The sequence below is a fragment of the Monodon monoceros genome, unplaced genomic scaffold (genome assembly GCF_005190385.1).
Source record: "Monodon monoceros isolate NGI ecotype Baffin Bay Population unplaced genomic scaffold, NGI_Narwhal_1 Super_Scaffold_19, whole genome shotgun sequence".
Taxonomy (NCBI): Eukaryota; Metazoa; Chordata; class Mammalia; order Artiodactyla; family Monodontidae; genus Monodon; species Monodon monoceros.
The window spans coordinates 53,001,969-53,025,475 of NW_021703775.1; the positions used below are offsets into that span (position 1 = coordinate 53,001,969).

The window sequence follows — 23,507 nt, forward strand, 5'->3', positions numbered from 1 at the left end:
TTGTTCATAATTGTGGCCCAAAATAGCTTTTAATCACTTGAATGATAAATTACCTGGAAACTAGAAACTTTCAGAATTATTCCTAAGTTTGATGAGTAGAAAAAGTTAACTGTCAACTTTCCATCAGAGTGCAACTACACTGCTATTATTATAATTATAAAGTCCCGCAGATGACAAATACTAGCAAATCAAACCTCATCTTAGTGGTCAACTTGGCAGCTGTCTTAAATTTTCTCTCTACTCATCAATGCTAATTACTGGTTAAGCTGATGATCAGTGTCTTCTAACATGTTTTAATTCCAATTTGTTGAAGTGGAAATAAAAAAAGACAACATACAAATAAAGGACATGTTGAAAATATGTTCCAAGTAAGCAATCCAGATACCAGGTTAGAGTACTTTTTTGGGTTTGTTTTATTTCTAGGAGATGTATTTATTCTAAATTTCTTTTTAGGAGTAAGGATATATAGGATGGCATATAGGATATCCCATCTCTGCCACTAATCATGAAACTTAACTTCACATCTTAACCAGGGACTGGCTCAGTGGTTTAAATCATTGTGTTTGTTTTCTTAAAACTATTTTTTTTAAACAAACAATCTCTTACAAGAAAATAGACAAAAGAGAAGCAGAGGGGAAAGCTCTACCGAAGGAAACCTTTAGGATCCAAAGAAAGCAGTTTGGAAAACTGTGGACTCTACCAAACACACAGATTATTTTATTATACATGTGTTTTTTTAAGCCAAGAAAGCTATAATATTTACCAAAAAAAAAAAGATAATCATAAATAAATGACTCCAGATTATATCTGGGCTATGATCAAATTGAATGACTTTTTTTGGTAATGAGATATATAAATAATTGGAATAGTACTAAAAATATATATTATTGAAGGATATTTATTGGTAGGTGTAGAGTGAAAAACTAGAAACAATCTAAATGTCCCAAATAGGGAACTGATTGGCTATATTAATAACTGCAATCCGTATAATGGAATAACATGCAGCTAACAGGAATGATGACGTAGGAATATACATACTGACATGGTAAGACATGCATAATAGATTATGCATGACCCTGTTTTCAGTTAAAAAGCTTCTTTTCCTACTTCTTTGAGATGCACATACATACATAATATGCATAGATACAGAGAGAGAGAAAAAAATACAAAAATGAATCCAGAGAGACATCACATGTTAACAGTGAATGTTTCCAGGTGATAACTTTGTAGGTGATTAATTTTTTTAAGAAAATAAAGATCTTCTAATTGTCCCTTACCGAATGTGTACATGTAGAATATTTTTAAAGTTTTAAATAAATGAGGACTATAATACCTAAAAATTAATATATTCTATGTACAAGAAAGTATACAGAATTACCGTATTTTAGAATTGGAAGGAATCTTAGATAATATCTAGCCAATTTTCTCAAGTTCTCATGATCCCATAGTGTTGATTTAAATTATTTTTATTATAATTTCATTTAAATGTATAAGACTACTTGGTGGAATTCCAAATAAACCCAACTCTGGGCATTGAAGTCAACTTTTAGATTACCATTAAAATAATGATCCAAATTTTAAAAATTCACTAGTGAACTGTTGCGCTCTGAGAATGCATCCATAGACCCCCGGGTTTCCTAGTCCAAGAAGCACTGACACAGTACAAGTTCATTTAGAGACTATCAAAATGAATCCCATCTTCCCTTCTATTACTTCAATCACAGCAGTAGAGTAAACAATTACTCTACTTCTCCTCTCTGGCAAGAATCTTAGAGGCTTGTATCAGTCTACCCTCATGGGTGCCATCTCTTCTGGCTTACAGTCTCCCTCTCCCTCTCAGCTACTGTCATTAGTCTTGTTAACTTCACACCCACATGGGCATGGGCAACCCACCTAAGACCCTGACCTCTCAGTCCCCTTTGCCTCCTCAAGAGACTTTTTCCTTCACTCTACTTCTGCTACATGTCACTTTCAAGGTTCTATTTTGAACCATTTCACTACTGGAAATTGTACCACTTTCAAAATCACACAAACAACACATTCTCTAACCACTGTTTTAGGAATCCCCACAGGAATAACTCTTTAGCTTTAGTGAGAGGCCTCCAAAGTCCATCCACCCTTCTGGGACACAGCTGGAAACAGAGGGGTGCTCAGGCTACCTGGGCACTGACGCTGCCCGGTAAAGATGTAGCTTCACTGATGCAGAAGTTAGTTCCTGAAAGCCTCATGTCTGTTAACATGTAGAAGCATGAAGCACAGAAATAAAGTAGTATTATATACACTATATATATATATATATATATATATATAAAATATCATAAAATAGACAGTCCCCAACTTAGGACAGTTCCACTTATGATTTTTTGACTTTATGATGATGTGAAATTGATATAGACTCAGTAGAAACTACACTTTGAATTTTAAATTTTGACCTTTTCCCGGGCTAATGATATGCACTAATATACTCTCTCATGATGGTGGGCTGCAGCTCCCAGTCAGCCCCTCGATCACGAGGGTAAACAACCAATACACTTACAACCATTCTGTATGCACACAACCATTCTGTTTTTCACTTTCAATACAGTATTCAATAAGTTACATGAGATATTCAACACCTTATTATAAAACAGGCTTTGTGTTAGATAACTCTGCTCAACTGTAAGCTAATATAAGTGTTTTGAGCACATTTAAGGTAGGTTAGGCTAAGCTATGATGTAGGTTAGGTTAGAGGTATTAAATGCATTTTCGACTGACGGTATTTTCAACTTATGATAGGCTTACTGGGATGTAACCCCATTGTAAGTTGAGGAAGGTCTGTCATATAAACCCCAAATAAGATGAATTTCAGCATCTGCAAGCCTCAACCTTTTTTAGACAGTGTCACCAGCAGTTCTACGTCTCTGGCAGAAACGCTGTGGGCCAAGCAAAGCTGCATGAAGATAGGATGCGTCTGTTCCTGCTCTGTACGGCCACTTCCAAAACCTTTTTTATCCTTGGCTAAACAAGGGAAACTTACAGTCAGTGGGGAGGGGTCTCTTGCTACTAAAGTGTTCCAAAGGATATGCTGTCCTTTTCACAACAATGAACAGCCCTTTGACAAACATCATTGGCACAATTCAATTATTCCTTAAATGAGATTCCTAAAAGTGAACTAACTGAATATAAAATATGAGTATTATTTAAGATATTGACTTAGATGCTGACTTAGATATTTAAATGGATCCTGGCTTTTATACTCAACTGAGGTAGAAGACCTTAATATTTTCAAATTATGAAATAAAAAAGTTAAAATATTTAAAATTATATTTACTAATTTTCCTAGATCAATATAAGTACTTTTTAACTCACACTAAATATGGTATTAGCTAAGTATAAAATTAGTTCATTATCTTCAAGCTCAATGGTTCCATGACCATGAATTTGCACAAAATGTCTAAATATTGTTTTCAAAATGTAATTATTCTAATATTAGGTGATAAAAAATAAAATAATTCAGTTCATATGTAAAATTCTTTCATCTGGGTATTTTTCAATCATGTCTTAGTGAGAATGTTAATACTGTCATCAATATTATTTCTTAATTAACTGCCCCCTTATGGTACACAACACTTAAATGATTATTCTATGTGAAATTAGCTCTCTGTTGATCTAAAGGGTATGCTATACCTGTGCACCTATCAACCCATGGATTCTGGCCGACTTCTGCTAATCTGTGTGGAGATAAATGACATTACTAGGGTCAGAAATGACAAACAGATTGTTGTATCTCAACCGCCAGCACTTTCCTAGAATGCTGTGGATCAGATGTCATGTTCAGGCTCAGCAGAAAAAGGCACCACGATTGATAAGATGTGTGTGGAAGATGTGTGCCTAGTGTTTGCTATCCTTTAAGGGACCCTGGAAAGCACCTTCTGACAACCAGATCTTAGACTATGGGAAACTGGAAAAGTAAAAATGTAGAGGTCTAGACAGCTTCCTTCCCACTTTTCTACCACCTAGAGATTCAGGTTTAGGGTGAGAAAGTAAGGTCTGGGAAGTGAAAGACTAGTCAATGACAAAGTTTTCTGGGCCACACTCTAGGAATACTAGAATGATTAACCCTTAAAAAAAATTTTTTCTGCAAGTTTTATTTTTTTCCTTTTCCATTATGGTTTATTACAGGATATTGAATATAGTTCCTCAGCTATACAGTAAAACCTTGTTGTTTATCCATTCTGTATTTAATAGTTTACATAGAATGATTATCCCTTGAAAAGAGAGGAAACATATGTCAAGTGGATCAGAAGACCATGCCTAGAAACTTGACAATCAAATGAGAGCAGAGAAAACAAGAGAGAAAGGTCTGGATAAATTGAGATGTCATTAGGTATGATATTAAGAAAAATTTTTAAAGAGAATAATGGAAGAGGGTCCATGTAATTCATATGACAAAACTGCTGAGACAATGCCTTAGAATAATATATTAAAGCCACAGATGCAAAACTACAAGTAATAAGTTCAGTATTATCACAGGAAAACAAAATGACCTCATATATATTACCAAAACCTGTGGCATGAGTGAGTGCAATATCAATGTGAAGAATAAAAAGAGACAAAAGAGGAGGAAAAATGCAGCACACTTTGTGTATCTGTATGGAAACTTACAAACATGCAGGTGGTGGCAGCATAAACAAATACATTTGCATGAAAATAAATAAACAGGGACTTCCCTGGTGGCACAGTGGTTGAGAGTCTGCCTGCCAATACAGGGGACACAAGTTTAAGCCCTGGTCCGTGAGGATCCCACATGCCGCAGAGCAACTAAGCCCGCGAGCCACAACTACTGAGCCCGCGAGCCACAACTACTGAGCCTGCGTGCCACAACTACTGAAGCCCGCGCACCTAGAGCCTGTGGTCTGCAACAAGCCACCGCAATGAGAAGCCCACGCACCACAACAAAGAGTAGCCCCCACTTGCCACAACTAGAGAAAGCCTGCGTGCAGCAATGAAGACCCAACACAGCCAAAAATAAATAAATAAATAAAGGCTTAAAAAAAGAAAATAAATAAACAGGGACTTCCCTGGTGGCACAGTGGTTGAGAGTCTGCCTGCCAATGCAGGGGACACGGGTTTGAGCCCAGGTCAGGGTGAATCCCACATGCCATGGAGCAACTAAGCCCGTGCACCACAACTACTGAGCCTGTGCTCTAGAGCCTGCAAGCCACAACTACTGAAGCCCACGTGCCACAACTACTGAAGCCCGTGCGCCTAGAGCCCGTGCTCTGCAACAAGGGAGTCCGCTGAGATGAGAGGTCCACACACTGTGGCAGGGAGTAGCCCCCGCTTGCTGCAGCTGGATGAAGCCTACGCACAGCAATGAAGACCCAACACAGCCAAAAAATAAATAAATAAATATTTTTAAAAAAAGAAAAGAAATGAACAGAACGCATGTAATCTCATGGATGTATACTAGAGACTGTAGCCTGACCATATGAAATGAATAATACATAGGATATCTCATGACACACATCACAAGAGGAATACAGGCAAAGTATAATAGTGTAGGGGATAACATCTATTCAAGACAGTGTCTAAGTCAGTTTGAATTGAGTTTTCTGTCACTCCCAAAGGAAATAATCCAGACTCACACAGAAACTAGGGTCAAAGAGAGGTTAAGTGACTCGTTCCAACCTAGAATTCTATACCTAGATAAACTTTCAATCCAGAGTGAGGGTAAAATAAAGACCTTTTAGATATGCAAGGTCTCAAAAATTTTACTACTCATGTATACTTTCCCAGGAAACTACAAAAGAATGTGTTCCACAAAGATAAGTGAGTAAATCAAGAAAACGGAAGACACAGGATCCAGGAAACTGAAGCTCCAACACAAGAAAGATGCAAAGGGAGTCCCCAAGATGTTGCGGAGGGACAATAGCTATGCAGCTGCCCCCAGGAATAACCAGTACAGACTGCACAGAAGGTTCAAAGATGGGAGGACTCTGGCTGGAGAGGGGTACTTTCAGATAATTTGATACAATTGACCACATGAAGATTTGCATTGACCATCTGTTGGGGATTGTGGAAAAAATTATCAATAGGTACATGGGGAGCCAGCTTCAAGGATGGTTCCCCAACTGGAAAACCAATTAAATTTCAAGTCCCACCAGTGGAACGCTGCACCAGGACACTGAGATATACTGATAGTTCCCTCTTCCCCTGAGACCTCACCCTGGAATGACTTTTTATCTTCTTTTGGTCCAACAGTGAGAGGCAGAGACAAGATGGCAGAGGAGAAGGACTTGAGCTCACCTCCTCCCATGAAAACATCAAAATCACAACTAACTGCTGAATAACCATCAACAAAAAAAGACTCAAACCTACCAAAAAAGATATTCTACATACAAAGACAAAGAAGAAGATGGTAGGAGGGGCACTTTCATAATATAATCAAATCCCACACCCGCTGGGTGGATGACCCACAAACTGGAAAATAATTATATCTCAGAGGTTCTCCCACAGGAATGAGAGTTCTGAGCCCCATGTCAGGCTCCCCAGCCTGGGGGTGTCTGGCTTCAGGAGGTTCAGGAGGAGCCCCAAGCGCATTTGGCTTTGAAGGCCAGTGGGGCTTGAGTGCAGGAGCTCCACAGGACTGGGGGAAACAGAGACTCCACTCTTGGAGGGCGCACACAAGGTTTCACGTACACTGGGATCCAGGGCAAAGCAGTGACTCCATAGGAGCCTGGGCCAGACCTACTGGAAGGTCCTGGAGGATTTCCTGGGGAGGCGGAGGTCAGCTGTGGCTCACTGTGGGGGCAACAACACTGGTGGCAGAGGCCCCAGCGAATATTCACTGGCGTGAGCTCTCCTGGAGGTCACCACTTTGGCACTGAGACCTGGCCCCACCCAACAGCCTGCAGGCTCCAGTGCTGGGACACCTTAGGGCAAACAACCAACAGGGTGGGAACCCAGCACCACCCATCCGCAGACAGGCTACCTAAAGTCATCCTGATCTCACAGCCATCTCTAAACACACCCTTTAACGTGGCCCTACCCACCAGAGGGACAAGACCCAGCTCCATCCACCAGTGGGCAGGCACCAGTCCTTCCCACCAGGAAGCCTGCATAAGCCCCTGGACCAACCTCACCCACTTGGGGGCAGACACCAGAAGTGAGAGGAGCTACAATCCTGCAGCCTGAGGAACAGAGGCCATAAACATAGAAAGTTAGACAATATGAGACAGTAGAGAAATATGTTCCAGATGAATGAACAAGATAAAACTCCAGAAGAACAACAAGTGAATTGGAGATAGGCAATCTTCCTGAAAAAGAATTCAGAGTAACCATAGTAAAGATGATCCGAGATCTTGGAAAAAGAATGGAGGCACAGACCAAGAAGATACATGAAATGTTTAACAAAGAGCTAGAAGATTTAAAGAACAGAGATGAACAATACAATAACTGGAATGAAAAATACACTATAAGGAATCAATAGCAGAATAAATGAGGCAGAAGAATGAATAAGTGAGCTGGAAGACAGATGGGTGGAAATCACTGCTGCAGAACAGAAAAAAGAAAAAAAGTATGGAAAAAAAAGAGGACAGCCTAAGAGACCTCTGGGACAACATTAAATGCACCAACATTCACATTATAGGGGTCCTAGAAAGAGAAGAGAGAAAGGGCCTGAAAAGATATTTGAAGAGATAATAGCAGAAAACTTCCCTAACATGGGAAAGTAAATAGCCACCCAAGTCCAGGAAGCACAGAGAGTCCCATACAGGATAAACCCAAGGAGGAACATGCCAAGACACATATTAATCAAACTGACAAAAATTAAAGACAAAGAAAAATTATTGAAAGCAGCAAGGGGAAAACGACAAATAACATACAAGGGAACTCCCATAAGGTTAACAGCTGATTTCTCAGCAGACACTCTACAAGCCAGAAGGGAGTGGCACGATATACTTAAAGTGATGAAAGGGAAGAACCTACACCCAAGATTACTCTACCCAGCAAGCATCTCATTCATTCGATGGAGAAATCAGAAGCTTTACAGACAAGCAAAAGCTAAGAGAATTCAGCACCACCAAACCAGCTCTACAACAAATGCTAAAGGAACTTCTCTAAGTGGGAAACACAAGAGAAGAAAAGGACCTACAAAAACAAACCCAAAACAATTAAGAAAATGGTCATAGGAACATACATATCGATAATTACCTTAAATGTGAATGGATTAAATGCTTCAACCAAAAGACACAGGCTTGCTGAATGGATAAAACAAGACCCATCTATATGCTGTCTACAAGAGACCCACTTCAGACCTAGGGACACATACAGACTGAAAGTGAGGGGATGGAAAAAGATATTCCATGCAAATGGAAATCAAAAGAAAGCTGGAGTAGCAATACTCATATCAGATAAAATAGACTTTAAAATAAAGAATGTTACAAGAGACAAGAAAGGATACTACATAATGATCAAGGGATCAATCCAAAAAAGAAGATATAACAATTATAAATATATATGCACCCAACATAGGAGCACCTCAATACATAAGGCAACTGCTAACAGCTGTAAAACAGGAAAATGACAGTAACACAATAATAGTGGGGAACTTTAAAACCTCACTTACACCAATGGACAGATCATCCAAAATGAAAATAAATAAGGAAACAGAAGCTTTAAATGACACAATAGACCAAATAGATTTAATTGATATTTATAGGACATTCCATCCAAAAACAGCAGATCACACTTTCTTCTCAAGTGCGCACGGAACATTCTCCAGGATAGAGCACATCCTGGGTCACAAATCAAGCCTCAGTAAATTTAAGACAATAGAAATCATATCAAGCATCTTTTCTGACCACAATGCTATGAGATTAGAAATCAATTATAGGGGAAAAAAAACGTAAAAAACACAAACACATGGAGGCTAAACAATATGTTACTAAATAACCAAGAGATCACTGAAGAAATCAAAGAGAAAATCAAAAAACACCTAGAGACAAATGACAATGAAAACATGACAATCCAAAGCCTATGGGATGCAGCAAAAGCAGTTCTAAAAGGGAAGTTTACAGCCATACAAGCCTACCTCAAGAAACAAGAAAAATCTCAAATAAACAATCTAATGTTACACCTAAAGGAACTAGAGAAAGAAGAAAAAACAAAACCCAAAGTTAGCAGAAGGAAAGAAATCATCAAGATCAGAGCAGAAATAAATGAAATAGAAACAAAGAAACAAAGAAAATAGAAACAAAGAAAACAATAACAAAGGTCAATAAAACTAAAAGCTGGTTCTTTGAGAAGACAAACAAAATGGATAAACCATTAGCCAGACTCACCAAGAAAAAGAGGGAGAAGACTCAAATCAATAAAATTAGAAATGAAAAAGGAGAAGTTACAACAGACACCACAGAAATACAAAGCATCCTAAGAGACTACTACAAGCAACTCTATGTTAATAAAATGGACAACCTGGAAGAAATGGACAAATTCTTAGAAAGGTATAACCTTCAAAGACTGAACGAGGAAGAAATAGAAAATATGAACAGACCAATCACAAGTAATGAAATTGAAACTGTGATTAAAATGCTTCCAACAAGGGCTTCCCTGGTGGTGCAGTGGTTAAGAATCCACCTGCCAATGCAGGGAACCAGGTTCAAGCCCTGGTCTGGGAAGTTCCCACATGCCACGGAGCAACGAAGCCCAGGCGCCACAACTACTGAGCCTGCGCTCTAGAGCCCACGAGCCACAACTACTGAAGCTCGTGTGACTAGAGCCCGTGCTCTGTAACAAGAGAATCCACCGCAATGAGAAGCCCGCGCATGGCAATGAAGAGTAGCCCCCACTCGCCACAACTAGAGAAAGCACGCACACAGCAAGGAAGACCCAACGCAGCCAAAAATAAATAAATTAAATTAATTAATTAAAAAAAGCATATTAAAAAGCTATGGAAAAAAAAATCTTCCAACAAACAAAAGTGCAGGACCAGATGGCTTCACAGGTGAATTCTATCAAACATTTAGAGAAGAGCTAACACCCATCCTTCTCAAACTCTTCCAAAAATTTGCAGAGGAAGGAAAACCCCCAAACTCATTCTATGAGGCCACCATCACCCTGATACCAAAACCAGACAAAGCTACTACAAAAAAAGAAAATTATAGACCAATATAACTGATGAATATAGATGTAAAAATCCTCAACAAAATACTAGCAAACAGAATCCAACAACACATTAAAAGGATCATACACCATGATCAAGTGGGATTTATCCCAGGGATGCAAGGATTCTTCAATATACACAAATCAATGTGATACACCATATTAACTGAATAAAAACCATATGATTATCTCAATAGATGCAGAAAAAGCTTTTGACAAAATTCCACACCCATTTATGATAAAAACTCTCCAGCAAGTGGGCATAGAGGGAACCTACCTCAACATAATAAAGGCCATATATGACATAATAAAGGCCATATATGAAGTTTGCCACAGCAAACTTCATTCTCAATGGTGAAAAACTGAAAGCATTTCCTCTAAGATCAGGAACAAGACAAGGATGTCCACTCTCACCACTATTATTCAACATAGTTATGGAAGTCCTAGCCACAGCAATCAGAGAAGAAAAAGAAATAAAAGGAATCCAAACTGGAAAAGAAGAAGTAAAACTGTCACTGTTTGCAGATGACATGATACTATACATAGAGAATCCTAAAGATGCTACCAGAAAACTACTGGAGCTAATCAATGAATCTGGTAAAGTTGCAGGATACAAAATTAATGCACAGAAATCTCTTGCATCTCTTGCAAATTCCTATACACTAATGATGAAAAATTTAAAAGAGAAATTAAGGAAACACTCCCATTTACCACTGCAACAAAAAGAGTAAAATACCTAGGAATAAACCTACCTAGGGAGACAAAAGACCTGTATGCAGAAAACTATAAGACACTGATGAAAGAAATTAAAGATGATACCAACAGATGGAGAGATATACCATGTTCTTGGATTGAAAGAATCAATATTGTGAAAAATGACTATACTACCCAAAGCAATCTACAGATTCAATGCAATCCCTATCAAATTACCAATGGCATTTTTTACAGAACTAGAACAAAAAATCTCAAAATTTGTATGGAGACACAAAGGACCCCGAATAGCCAAAGCAGTCTTGAGGGGAAAAAAACAGAGCCGGAGGAATCAGACTCCCTGACTTCAGACTATACTACAAAGCTACAGTAATCAAGACAGTATGGTACTGACACAAAAACAGAATTATAGATCAGTGGAACAGGATAGAAAGCCCAGAGATAAACCCACGCACCTATGGTCAACTAATCTATGACAAAGGAGGCAAGGATATACAATGGAGTAAAGACAGTCTCTTCAATAAGTGGTGCTGGGAAAACAGGACAGCTACATGTAAAAGAATGAAATTAGAACACTCCCTAAAACCATACACAAAAATAAACTCAACATGGATTAGAGACCTAAATGTAAGACCAGGCACTATAAAACTCTTAGAGGAAAGCATAGGAAGAACACTCTTCGACATAAATCACAGCAAGATCTTTTTTGATACACCTCCTAGAGTAATGGAAATAAAACCAAAAATAAACAAATGGGACCTAATGAAACTTAAAAGCTTTTGCACAGCAAAGGAAACCATAAACAAGATGAAAAGACAACCTTCAGAACGGGAGAAAATATTTGCAAATGAGTCAATGTACAAAGGATTAATCTCCAAAACATATAAACAGCTCATGCAGTTCAATATTAAAAAAACAAACAACCCAATCCAAAAATGGGCAGAAGACCTAAATAGACATTTCTCCAAAGAAGACATACAGATGGCCAAGAGGCACAAGAAAAGCTGCTCAACATCACTAATTGTTAGAGAAATGCAAATCAAAACTAAATTGAGTTATCACCTCACATCAGTTAGAATGGGTATCATCAGAAAATCTACAAAGAACAAATGCTGGAGAGGGTGTGGATAAAAGGGAACCCTCCTGCACTGTTGGTAGGAATGTAAATTGATACAGCCACTATGGAGAAGAGTATGGAGGTTCCTTAAAAAACTAAAAATAGAATTACCATATGATCCAGCAATCCCACTACTGGGCATATAACCAGAGAAAACCATAATTCAAAAAGACACATGCACCCCAATGTTCACTGCAGCACTATTTACAACAGCCAGGTCATGAAAGCAACCTAAATGCCCATCGACAGATGAATGGATAGAGAAGATGTGGTACATATATACAATGGAATATTACTCAGCCATAAAAAAGAATGGAATTGGGTCATTTGTAGAGACGTGGATGCATCTAGATACTGTCATACAGAGTGAAGCAAGTCAGAAGGAGAAAAACAAATATTGTATATTAACACATATATGTGGAACCTAGAAAATGGTACAGATGAACCAGTTTGCAGAGCAGAAATTGAGACACAGAAGTAGAGAACAAACATATGGACACGAAGGGGGGAAAGCGGCGGGGGGGTGGGGGTGGGGGGTGTGATGAATTGGGCGATTGGGATTGACATGTATACACTGTTGTTTATAAAACTGATGACTAATAATGACCTGCTGTGTAAAAAATTAATAAAATTAAAACAAAGAAACAAACAAAACCCAAAATCTATGGGACACAGCAAAAGCAGTTCTAAGAGGGAAGTTTATAGCAATACAATCTTACCTCAGGAACAAGAAAACTCTCAAACAACCTAACCTTATACCTAAAGCAACTAAAGAAAGAAGAACAAACAAAACCCAAAGTCAGTAGAAGGAAAGAAATCATAAAGGTCAGAGCAGAAATAAATGAAATAGAGATGAAAACAATAAAAAAGATCAATAAAACTAAAAGCTGGTTCTTTGAAAAGATAAACAAATTGATAAACCTTTAGCCAGACTTATCAAGAAAAAAAGGGAGAGGGCTCAAATCAAGAAAATAAGAAATGAAAAAGGAGAAGTTACAAATGACACCACAAAGGATCATAAGAGACTACCACAAGCAACTATATGCCAATAAAATGGACAACCTAGAAGAAATGGACAAATTATTAGAAAGGTACAATCTTCCAAGACTGAACCAGGAAGAAATAGAAAATAGGAACAGACCAATCACAAGTACTGAAATTGAAACTGTGATTTAAAAAACTACCAACAAACAGAAGTCCAGGACCACATGGCTTCACAGGCAAATTCTAACAAACATTTACAGGAGAGTTAACAACTATCCTTCTGAAACTCTTCCAAAAATTGCAGAGGAAGGAAAACTCCTAAACTCATTCTACAAGCCCACCATCACCCTGATACCAAAACCAGACCACACAAAAAAGAAAATTACAGGCCAATATCACTGATGAACATAGATGCAAAAATCTGCAACAAAATACTTGCAAACCAAACCCAACAATACATTAAAAGAATCATACACCATGATCATGAAAGTAGGATTTAACCCAGGGATGCAATGATTTTTCAACACCCACAAATTGGTCAGTGTGATACACCAAATTAACAAATTGAAGAATAAAAACCATATGATCATCTTAATAGATGCAGAAAAAGCTTTTGATAAAAATCATCACCGATTTATGATAAAAACTCTCCAGAGAGTGGGCATAGAGGGAACCTACCTCAACATAATAAAGGTCATACATGACAAACCCACAGCTAACATCGTACTCAACTGTGAAAAGCTGAAAGCATTTCCTCTAAGATCAGGAACTAGACAAGGATGTCCACTCTCACCACTTTTATTCAACATAGTTCTGGAAGTCCTAGCCATGACAATCAGAGAAGAAAAAGAAATAAAAGGAATCCAAACTGGAAAAGAAGAAGTAAAACTGTCACTGTTTGCAGATGACATGATACTACATGTAGAAAATCCTAAAGATGCTACCAGAAAACTACTAGAGCTCATCAATGAATTCAGTAAAGTTGCAGAATACAAAATTAATACACAGAAATCTGTTGCATTTCTATACACTAACAATGAAATATCAGAAACAGAAATTAAAGAAACAATCCCATTTACCATCACATCAAGAAGAATAAAATACTTAGGAATAAACCTACCTAAGGCAAAAGACCTGTACTCTGAGAAGTGTAAGATGCTGATGAAAGAAATTGAAGATGACACAAACAGATGGAGAGATTATACCATGTTCTTGGACTAGAAGAATCAATACTGTCAAAATGACTTTACTACCCAGGGCAATCTACAGACTCAATATAATCCCTATCAAATTACCAATGGCATTTTTCACAGAAATAGAACAAAAAAAAATTAAAATTTGTATGGAAACAAAAAAGACCCGAATAGCCAAAGCAATCCTGAGAAAGAAAAAAAGAGCTGGAGGAATAAGGCTCCTATAGAAATATAGATCAATAGAACAGGATAGAAAGTCCAGAAACAAACCCACGCACCTATGGTCAATTAATCTACAACAAAGGAGGCAAGAACATACAATGAAGAAAAGACAGTCTCTTCAGTAAGTGGTGCTGGGAAAACTGGACAGCTATACATAAAAGAAGGAAATTAGAACATTCTCTAACACCACACCAAAAATAAACTAAAAATGGATTAAAGACCTAAATGTAAGGCCAGATACTATAAAACTCTTAGAGGGAAACATAGGCAAAACACTTCTAGATCCACCTCCTAGAGTAATGAAAATAACAAATGGGAACTAAATAAACTTAAAAGCTTTTGCACAGCAAAGTAAACTTTAAAGAAAATACAAAGGCAACTCTCAGAATGGGAGAAAATATTTGCAAATGATGTGACTGACAAGGAATGAATCTCCAAAATATACAAATAGCTCAATATCAAAAAAAACCAAACAAACCCAATCAAAAAATGGACAGAAGACCTAAATAGATATTTCACCAAAGAAGACATACAGATGGCCAAAAGCACATAAAAAGATGCTCAACATCAGTAATTATTAGAGAAATGCAAACCAAAACTACAATGAGGTATCACCTCACTCTGGTCAGAATGGCCATCATCAAAAAGTCTACAAACAATAAGTGCTGGAGAGGGTGTGGAGAAAAGGGAACCGTCCTACACCTTGGTGGGAATATAAATTGGTACAACCACTATGGAGAACAGTATAGAGGTTCCTTAACAAACTAAAATAGAGCTACCATACAGTCTAGCAATCCCACTCCTGGGCATATATCTGAAGAAAACCATAATTTGGAAAGATACATGCAACCTGATGTTCATGCAGCACTATTTATGATGTTCATGCCAAGACATGGAAGCAACCTAAATGTCCATCAACAGAGGAATGGATAAAGAAGATGTGGTGTGTATACATATATATATATATACACAATGGACTATTACTCAGCCATAAAAAAAGAATGAAATAATGCCATTTGCAGCAACATGGATGGACCTGGAGATTATTCAACTAAGTGAAGTAAGTCAGACAAAGACAAATATCATATGCTATAATTTATGTGTGGAATCTAAAAAAACGATACAAATGAACTTATTTACAAAACAGAAACAGATTCACAGTTTTCAAAAACAAACTTATTGTTACCAAAGGGGAAAGGTGACAGGAGGGATAAATTAGGAGTTTGGGATTAACATAAACACACTACTATATTTAAAATAGATAATCAACAAGGACCTACTGTATAGCACAGGTACCTCTACTCAATATTCTGTAATAACCTATGTGGGAAAAGAATCTGAAAAAGAATGGATGTATGTATATGTACAACTGAATCACTTCGCTGTACACCTGAAACTAACACAACATTGTAAATCAACTATACTCCAATATAAAATAAAAATTTTTTAAAAGGGATGGTCCCAAATGAGCCCCACCTCCTGGTATTCACACCCATCTGTAGTCCCTCACACACTGCACTGCTCTTTTTGACCAACAGCATATGGCAGAAGTGATGGCATGCCTCTTCCAAAATTAGGTTATAAAAGACTGTAGCCTCTGTCTCAGGTAACCTCTCACTTTCGATCTCTCACTCTGGAGGAAGCAAGCTGCCATGCTGTATACAGCCTTGTTGAGAGGTCCACATGGCAAAGAACTAAAGCCTCTGGCCAAGAGCCAGCAAGAAACTGATGCCTCTTGCCAGCAATCATGTTGAGGAGCCTGGAAACTGATTCTCCAGTTCAGTCGAGGCGAGAAATAACTTTAGTCCCAGATGACATCTTGACTACAACCTTATGAAAATTCTTAAGCAGAACCACCCAACTAAGGTGCTCTCAGAGTCCAGACCCTCAGAAACTGGGTGAGATAATGATTGTCGTTTTAAAAGCTGATAAGTTTTGAGGTAATTTATTATGTAGCAATAGATAACTAATGCATGTAAAAACTAAGGTACATATAAAAACTAGGCAAATAAAAAACAAAGAAGTTTTAAACTGCAGGAAAAAGTTACTTGAGAAAGGAAATATAATCACCGTTCTGCACTTGGCACACAAGCAAAAATGATTTAGACACTTATAATAAAATTAACACTGAATATTGATTCAGCCCAACATGATAATAGCATTCAGCCCAACATGATAATAGCAATGATATTACTAGAAGTGGGAGTTTGAGAGAGATGGGGAAGTAAACACTTTTCTACTATTATCAGAAATTCAACAGATAGTGTATAATATTGAAAGTCTGGAAACAGCCCATAAGCACGTTATTCAGAAATACAGAAGTAAATTACAGAAGAAACGTAAAAGATATGAAAATGGTGGCTTTGAGGAGAGATTCTGAATGATGTGGAGAGATTTGTTATTTTACTTTATGTACCTTTGGTAATCTTTTTTTTTTTTAAGGTAGGTGTATTTTATTTTCATCTTATACATGAGGAAACAGAGAGATTAAGCAACTTGATCAACATACACAAAGATGTTCATCATAGCATAAATTATAATTGTTGAATAAAACACAGAGGAGGGAGTCCAAATATCCAAAAGTAGGCAAACTGTGTTAAATCAATTATGGTACATCATTTGATGGAGGTATTTTAATAATAGTCTATCAGATTAAGAAGTTTCTTTTCTATTCCTAGTTTGCTAAAAGTAAGTTAGTTGCCCCAAGGTGTTGAATTTTATTGAATGCTTTTCTAATCTGAGATGACCAAATGATTTTTTTGATTATGACAAATTAATGCAGTATTAAAATATCAAGGAAAGAAGAAAATCATGTCTTTTTTCCAGATTCTTTTCCATTATAGGTTATTATAAGATATTGAGTATAGTTCCCTGTGCTATACAATAGGTCCTTGGTTATCTATTTTATATACAGTAGCACGTGTATGTTAATCCTAAACTCCTAATTTATCCCCCCTCCTTCTGCTATCCACTTTAGTAACCGTAAGTTTTTCTTTTCTTTTCCTTTATTTTTTTTGCGGTACGCGGGCCTCTCACCGTTGTGGCGTCTCCCGTTGCGGAGCACGGGCTCCGGACGCGCAGGCTCAGCGGCCATGGCTCACGGGCCCAGCCGCTCCGCGGCATGTGGGATCTTCCCGGACCAGGGCACGAACCCATGTCCCCTGCATCGGCAGGCGGACTCTCAACCACTGCGCCACCAGGGGAGCCCTGTTTTCGTTTTTCTTTAAAGATTTTTTTGATGTGGACCATTTTTAAAGTCTTTATTGAATTTTTTACAATATTGCTTCTGTTTTATGTTTTGGTTTTTTGGCCGCAAGGCATGTGGGATCTTAGCTCCGGATTAGGGATCGAACCAGCACCCCCTGCCCTGGAAGGAGAAGTCTTAAACACTGGACAGCCAGGGAAGTCTGCACAAGTTTGTTTTCTATGTCTGTGAGTCTATTTCTGTTTTGTAAATAAGTTCGTTTATCTTTTGATAGTCTTTAAGTTCTTAAACCACATACATGAATTACTTTAATAAAAGTAATTTAAGATAACAATAAAAACAGACTGTAACAAAAGATCCAATCTAATAAAATTAAGGACAAAACAACATCATAAATGAAAAAGGCTTGCAGACCCCAAGCTCAAACTTAGTGAGCAGGGTTATGTGATTACTAATATTTTTCTGTTCAGTAACAGGAACATGGCATCTGGCAACAGAGAGGCTGGCAGACCTGCTCTAGTTGACAGTAGGTAATCAAAACCTGAAAAATTCTGTTTTATCCTGAGAATTTCACATTAGAATAATTCCAGTTGAGTTACTAGGATTATGACAGATAGATAATCCATGACGTGTAGAGTCCATGACACGTACAGTGTCTAAACCTTCTACAGTTGTTAGGGAAAACCTCAAAAATTCTGTTCCATCCTGAGAAATACACATTAGAATCACCACAGATAAGACAATCCATGACTGACTGATATAGAGTCCCTGACACAGAGCATGGCTGAAAGAAACGTTAAAGCCAAAACAGAAAGACTCAGGGAGACAAGGTGGTTGCCAGAACTATTAGAAGGGCAATTTTTAAATATCTGAAGGTTTAACAAGTAGAAGAGTAAAATTAAACTTACTCTCATACTTTTACAGGTCAGAATTCAAACCAAGGGGTGGATGTTACAATGAAACAGACTGCAATTTTCCAGCAACTAGGCTTTGTAACTAGGATTTTCTAGAAACAAAAACGGAAACAGCCTGCCTTGTAAAAAAGAACATCCCCATTGTTGGAAATATTCAAACCTAGACCATACAACCACGGTTTACAGTGACTAGAACCCTGGGGGAATCTAATTTCTCATTAAAAAAAAAGCACCAGTGCACAATCACACACAATTCTGCATACATTTCTAGGGAGTTCACAGACCCCAAGAAGTACCTCCATGGATCCCAGAGTAAGAATCCCTATTGCAGAAGAGTAGACTAGGGCTTCCCTGGTGGCACAGTGGTTAAGAATCCGCCTGCCAATGCAGGGGACATGGGTTTGAGCCCTGGTCCGGGAAGATCCCACATGCCGCGGAGCAGTTAAGCCCGTGCGCCACAACTACTGAGCCTGTGCGCCACAACTACTGAGCCTGTGCTCTATAGCCCCATGATCCACAACAAGAGAAGCCACTGCAGTGGGAAGCCCATGCACTACAACGAGAAGCCTGTGCACCACAACGAAGCGTAGTCCCCACTCACCGCAACTAAAGAAAGCTTGCACACAGCAACAAAGACCCAACGCAGCCAAAAATAAAATAAATAAATTTATTTAAAAAAAAACAGTATATCGCCTTAAAAAAAAAAAAGAAGAGTAGGGCTTCCCTGGTGGCGCAGTGGTTGAGAGTCCACCTGCCGATGCAGGGGACAAGCGTTCATGCCCCAGTCCAGGAAGATCCCACATGCTGCGGAGCGGCTGGGCCTGTGAGCCATGGCCACTGAGCCTGTGCTCCGCAACGGGAGAGGCCACAACAGTAAGAGGCCCGCGTACCACCAAAAAAAAAAAAAAAAAAGACAGTGAAAGTTAAATGTATTATACTCTATATGGTTCATGTTTTTATTATCTATATGCTTGTTTCAGCTGTACAAGTTACCTATAAATATGACCATCGGAATAGTATCAATATTTATGGTGACTTTGTGCAAACTGGGAAAAGATAACTCCCCTGGGCTGTCTAGTCAGAAACACATGCCCCTTCCTCTGGGCTGCTGTGGCCCAGGTCAGGACACACCGCTTGACAAGAAGAGAAAGGCTGGGTGTTAGTCCCTACCCACCTGTGAGCAGGGCCCAACAAGATCCAATGTAACCAGCAGGCCGGAGATTGGTCATCTGGTTAAAGGGTTGAAGTACCTAAATTTTTATCAAAGTATTACAATAAATTTTACCACTGGTTGTTAAATCATTACAATACTTGGGGAAAAAAAAAGTGGGAAAAAATGCATTACCCCGTTTTTACTGCCAATGAAGAAAACAGACTTTTCTCCAGTTTCAACTCCATTGCCTTCACTTCCATTACTTCCCCATTTTTCCACTTCAGCTGTTGCGATTTCCCAGAGAGTTTCACTATATGAGGCAGAAAACCAAAATTCAGAGAAACAAAAAAGAATCCTTTCAAAAATTTCTTTCCAGCCCAAAGAAAATTTATTTCAGTCAGATTTATAAAACAAATCAACATCATTTGGGGGGGGACAATTTACTGGTAAAACTTCGGAGGATTAGTCATTCTCTTTGTACTAGATTGAAGCAGAAAATGATAAGCAGAGTCTTTATTGCCAGGATTTGAGGTTGTCTGATTTGGGGGCTTCCGGGCAAGGCTGAAAGCTGTGTGTGTTAGCGTCTCAGACACACATGAATGTACAATGACTTTTGGAAACGCACAACTTGAAAACCACCAACATCTAGGAAAAGGGGGAATGTGTAAAGCCAGTGTACCACATAATCTTTGTCCCCTGAAAGTTTTTGGCTTTGTTTTTTAAATTATATATTTTTTGGCTCAAGATTCCTTTTTTAAAATATAAAAAGGGGAAAATCACCTAAAATCACTTTTGAAAATCATCTTTTCATTTACCTCTCTACACACTCATATAATTTTATACAAATAAGATTATATCGTTTTTTTTAAAGTAAAGCCTAAATGAACTATGGAGTATTGAACTAAAAATACATGAGAAAGATTTGATGTGTTACAAGCTCGAATCTACTACTTTCTACATAGAGTATGCCAACTTGAGCAAATTACCTAATCTCTCTGGATCCTTCATTGCTTTATTAAGTCAACAAGTATTTCTTGAGCGCCTAATATATGAAAGCTGCTGTGCTAGTCCCCAGGCTTATGTTTCTTCACCTCTAAAATGCTGATAAAAAAAGAATACCAACATCATAGGATTGCCATGACTGTTCAAATGTGATAATTCATTTAGGTTAGGGCCTGGCCTATACATAATCACCTAAAATCAGTGAGTGTTTATAATCATTATTATTCAAGAACCAGGAATGAAAAAAAAGGGGTTAGAAAAGATCAAAACAGGTGTCCCTAAATGTCTGCACTAAAATTCACACATTTATTTCACAGGTGAGCCCCTAAGAACTCAGTCCGGGCCTGTTTGCTCTTCAATTACACACTATTTCTTCATTATTGTAATTATCTTCTTTCCAAGTTCCCAGCAGAAAAGAGAGGAGGTGTTGTAACCAATTAAACCGTGATGGGAAGCTTAAGGTTCATAAACTCAACAGAGGTCACACCGCCCATCCACCATGTGAGAAAAACAGACTTTCCTGCTCTGTGATGGACTCCAGGACTCATCTCTCCCGATGTCCTTATAAGTCGTTTAGAGAAGGTTTAGGTATGACCTTGAGAACAAGCAACTAAAACAGACATCATAGAACTGAAGAGCTAAAATGTATTTGATAGGTGATTAAAATCCCACCCCCACCCCTGCTGCCCGTTTATATATGACCTTACATTCTTCACAGTGCCGTCACAAGTTAGGCTCATTTACTGTTGTCGTGAACTCCTGCACCCGGAGCCGAGGTCCCTGAGGAAGTGGCTTGTGGTCTGGTTCACCGCCTGAAACTGTTCCTAGAACATTCCCTAACCCTCGAGAAACTCTTATTGAAAAAGTGAATAATTGGAGTTGAATGATCTTTCAAAATCTCTTAACTTTTCCACCTGGGGAACTTTTCTACTTGCTTTCGGCAGAATCCACACTCTCAAGGATAGTGCCTACGGATCCTTGACCAACAAGACAGGAATTGCAAAGAGGACGAACTCAATTTTCTTCCACCAACGGGTCCCGCGAGGATCTCCTCTCCCCAAATACACCCGCAGCGGCCTCTCCCTCCACCCCTCCCCCATCTCCACCCCTTCCTGGCTGGGCTGGGAAAGAAGGGAGGCTCTCGAGGGGAGCATAAGCCAGGCGCAAGCAGGGTTACAGAGATACCTGGGCATCGTGGCTCGGCCGCCCCACTGTCGTGGTCTCCGCGTAGGGTCCAGCCTAGAATCAGCGGGACCGCGAGCTCTGCGCGAGGCCGGTTTAGTGCTGGCTCGTGGGTTGCTATGGTAGCGACGTCACCAGTAAAGGTTGCGTATAGAAGAGGGGCATCATGGGAAATGTAGTTTTCGGCGTTCTTTTCGAGCCTCTCAGCTTCATCTGTTAGGGTGCGAGAGTGAGGCGACAAGTGGTAATAAATCTGGGACCTAAAAACTCTGGGCTGGAAGTGTTCTTTCATTTTAAAAGTATTCTACTGAGTACCGACTATTTATATGCCAGGGGTCTCTCTCTCTTCAATTACTCTTCTCTCCCCAATAGCAGTGAATTGAGAATGGAGAACGAAACAATCTCCTGAGCTGTTTTCTAGTGATTTACTAGAGGCAAAGAATATTTATGATTTTAGTATTTTCCAACTTTCTGCTTGTTTGGTTGTTTCAGGTTTTATGCAATAGCACATCATTTATTAATAAGTTGATAAAGCAAATGCATCTCCATAATACTTCATTTACTTTATCTCCAAATCAAGAAAAAACATTATGGGCTTCCCTGGTGCCGCAGTGGTTGAGAGTCTGCCTGCTGATGCAGGGGACACGGGTTCGTGTCCCGGTCCGGGAAGATCCCACATGCTGCGGAGCAGCTAGGCCCGTGAGCCATGGCCGCTGAGCCTGCGCGTCCGGAGCCTGTGCTCCGCAACGGGAGAGGCCACAACAGTGAGAGGCCCGCGTACCACAAAAAAAAAAAAAAAAAAAAAAAAGAAAAAACATTATTACTATATGACATACACAACTAATTGTAATAACCCAAAGGAAGCCAGAGATATAAGCTATTGCAGAGAGGTACAAACAATTTATATTAGAACAAGTGACTAATTATGCCTCAAGGAGTTGGTAAAACATTCATGGCAGTGACAGTATTTGATCTGTTTTGATTGACTGAAGGAGAAACTGTTCCTCTACTGTTCTGCCATTTGGCTTAGTCTCTATGTTGTAATGTTCAAGAATGTGGGCTTTGGAATAAGACAAACTTAGATCGAAGTCGGGACTCAGTCAAACTAGCTAAGTTGCCACATTGCCACAATGGAAAATAAGTCAATTTCTCTGAGCCTTAGTGTCCGATCCTGTAAAGCAGGGGAAAATTATGAGTTTTAAATGAGATAAATACATGTAAAACATAACTAATGTGTGTCTGAAACATTATAAGTGCTTAATACTTGTTATTATGGTGAGGTAAGCTGCTGATCAGCAACTTTGAAGAAAGAAACACAAGGAAATGAAGCAGATGGTTCATAGGAAATAAAAAGCATTCACTTCAGATAAAATCTTTGGGGACAAAATTCTCCCAACACGTAGGCGCATTTTGGAGACATAGAAGACTACAGTTGCACATAGGAAGGGAAGTAATGGACTTCAATGGAGAAAGGATGGTAGCAAGTGAGGCTGATACATCCATCATTGAATCAGCATTGCCTATAAACTCACAAACTGATGTGGGACAAATTGTAATGAATTGCAATGATTTGGGTTCTGGAACTTTAGAATCCCTTTGCATGTTAGTTGGGAAGCCCTATTGATATGGACAATAATGCCAGCTAACATTTTGCCAGGTGTTTTCTGTGGACTAGGCACAG

At 38.7% G+C, this 23,507-nt stretch overlaps 1 protein-coding gene across 3 annotated transcripts in view; it reads right to left on the reverse strand.

The window, feature by feature from the left end:
• The window catches only part of DYNC2LI1 (dynein cytoplasmic 2 light intermediate chain 1), a 47,005-nt gene that overhangs the window by 23,230 nt on the left and 268 nt on the right, over window positions 1-23,507 (reverse strand). For 2 of the 3 annotated variants that reach the window (XM_029232483.1, XM_029232482.1), the window contains exons 2-3: window positions 21,830-22,039; window positions 19,835-19,952 (exon numbers count right to left, since the gene is read on the reverse strand). In XM_029232483.1, the coding sequence (XP_029088316.1) occupies window positions 19,835-19,952; window positions 21,830-21,837 (126 nt within the window). In that variant the 5' untranslated portion in view covers window positions 21,838-22,039. Of the gene's footprint in view, window positions 1-19,663; window positions 19,713-19,834; window positions 19,953-21,829; window positions 22,040-23,507 lie in introns of those variants that run through there. The other variant, XM_029232484.1, reaches the window with a different exon arrangement.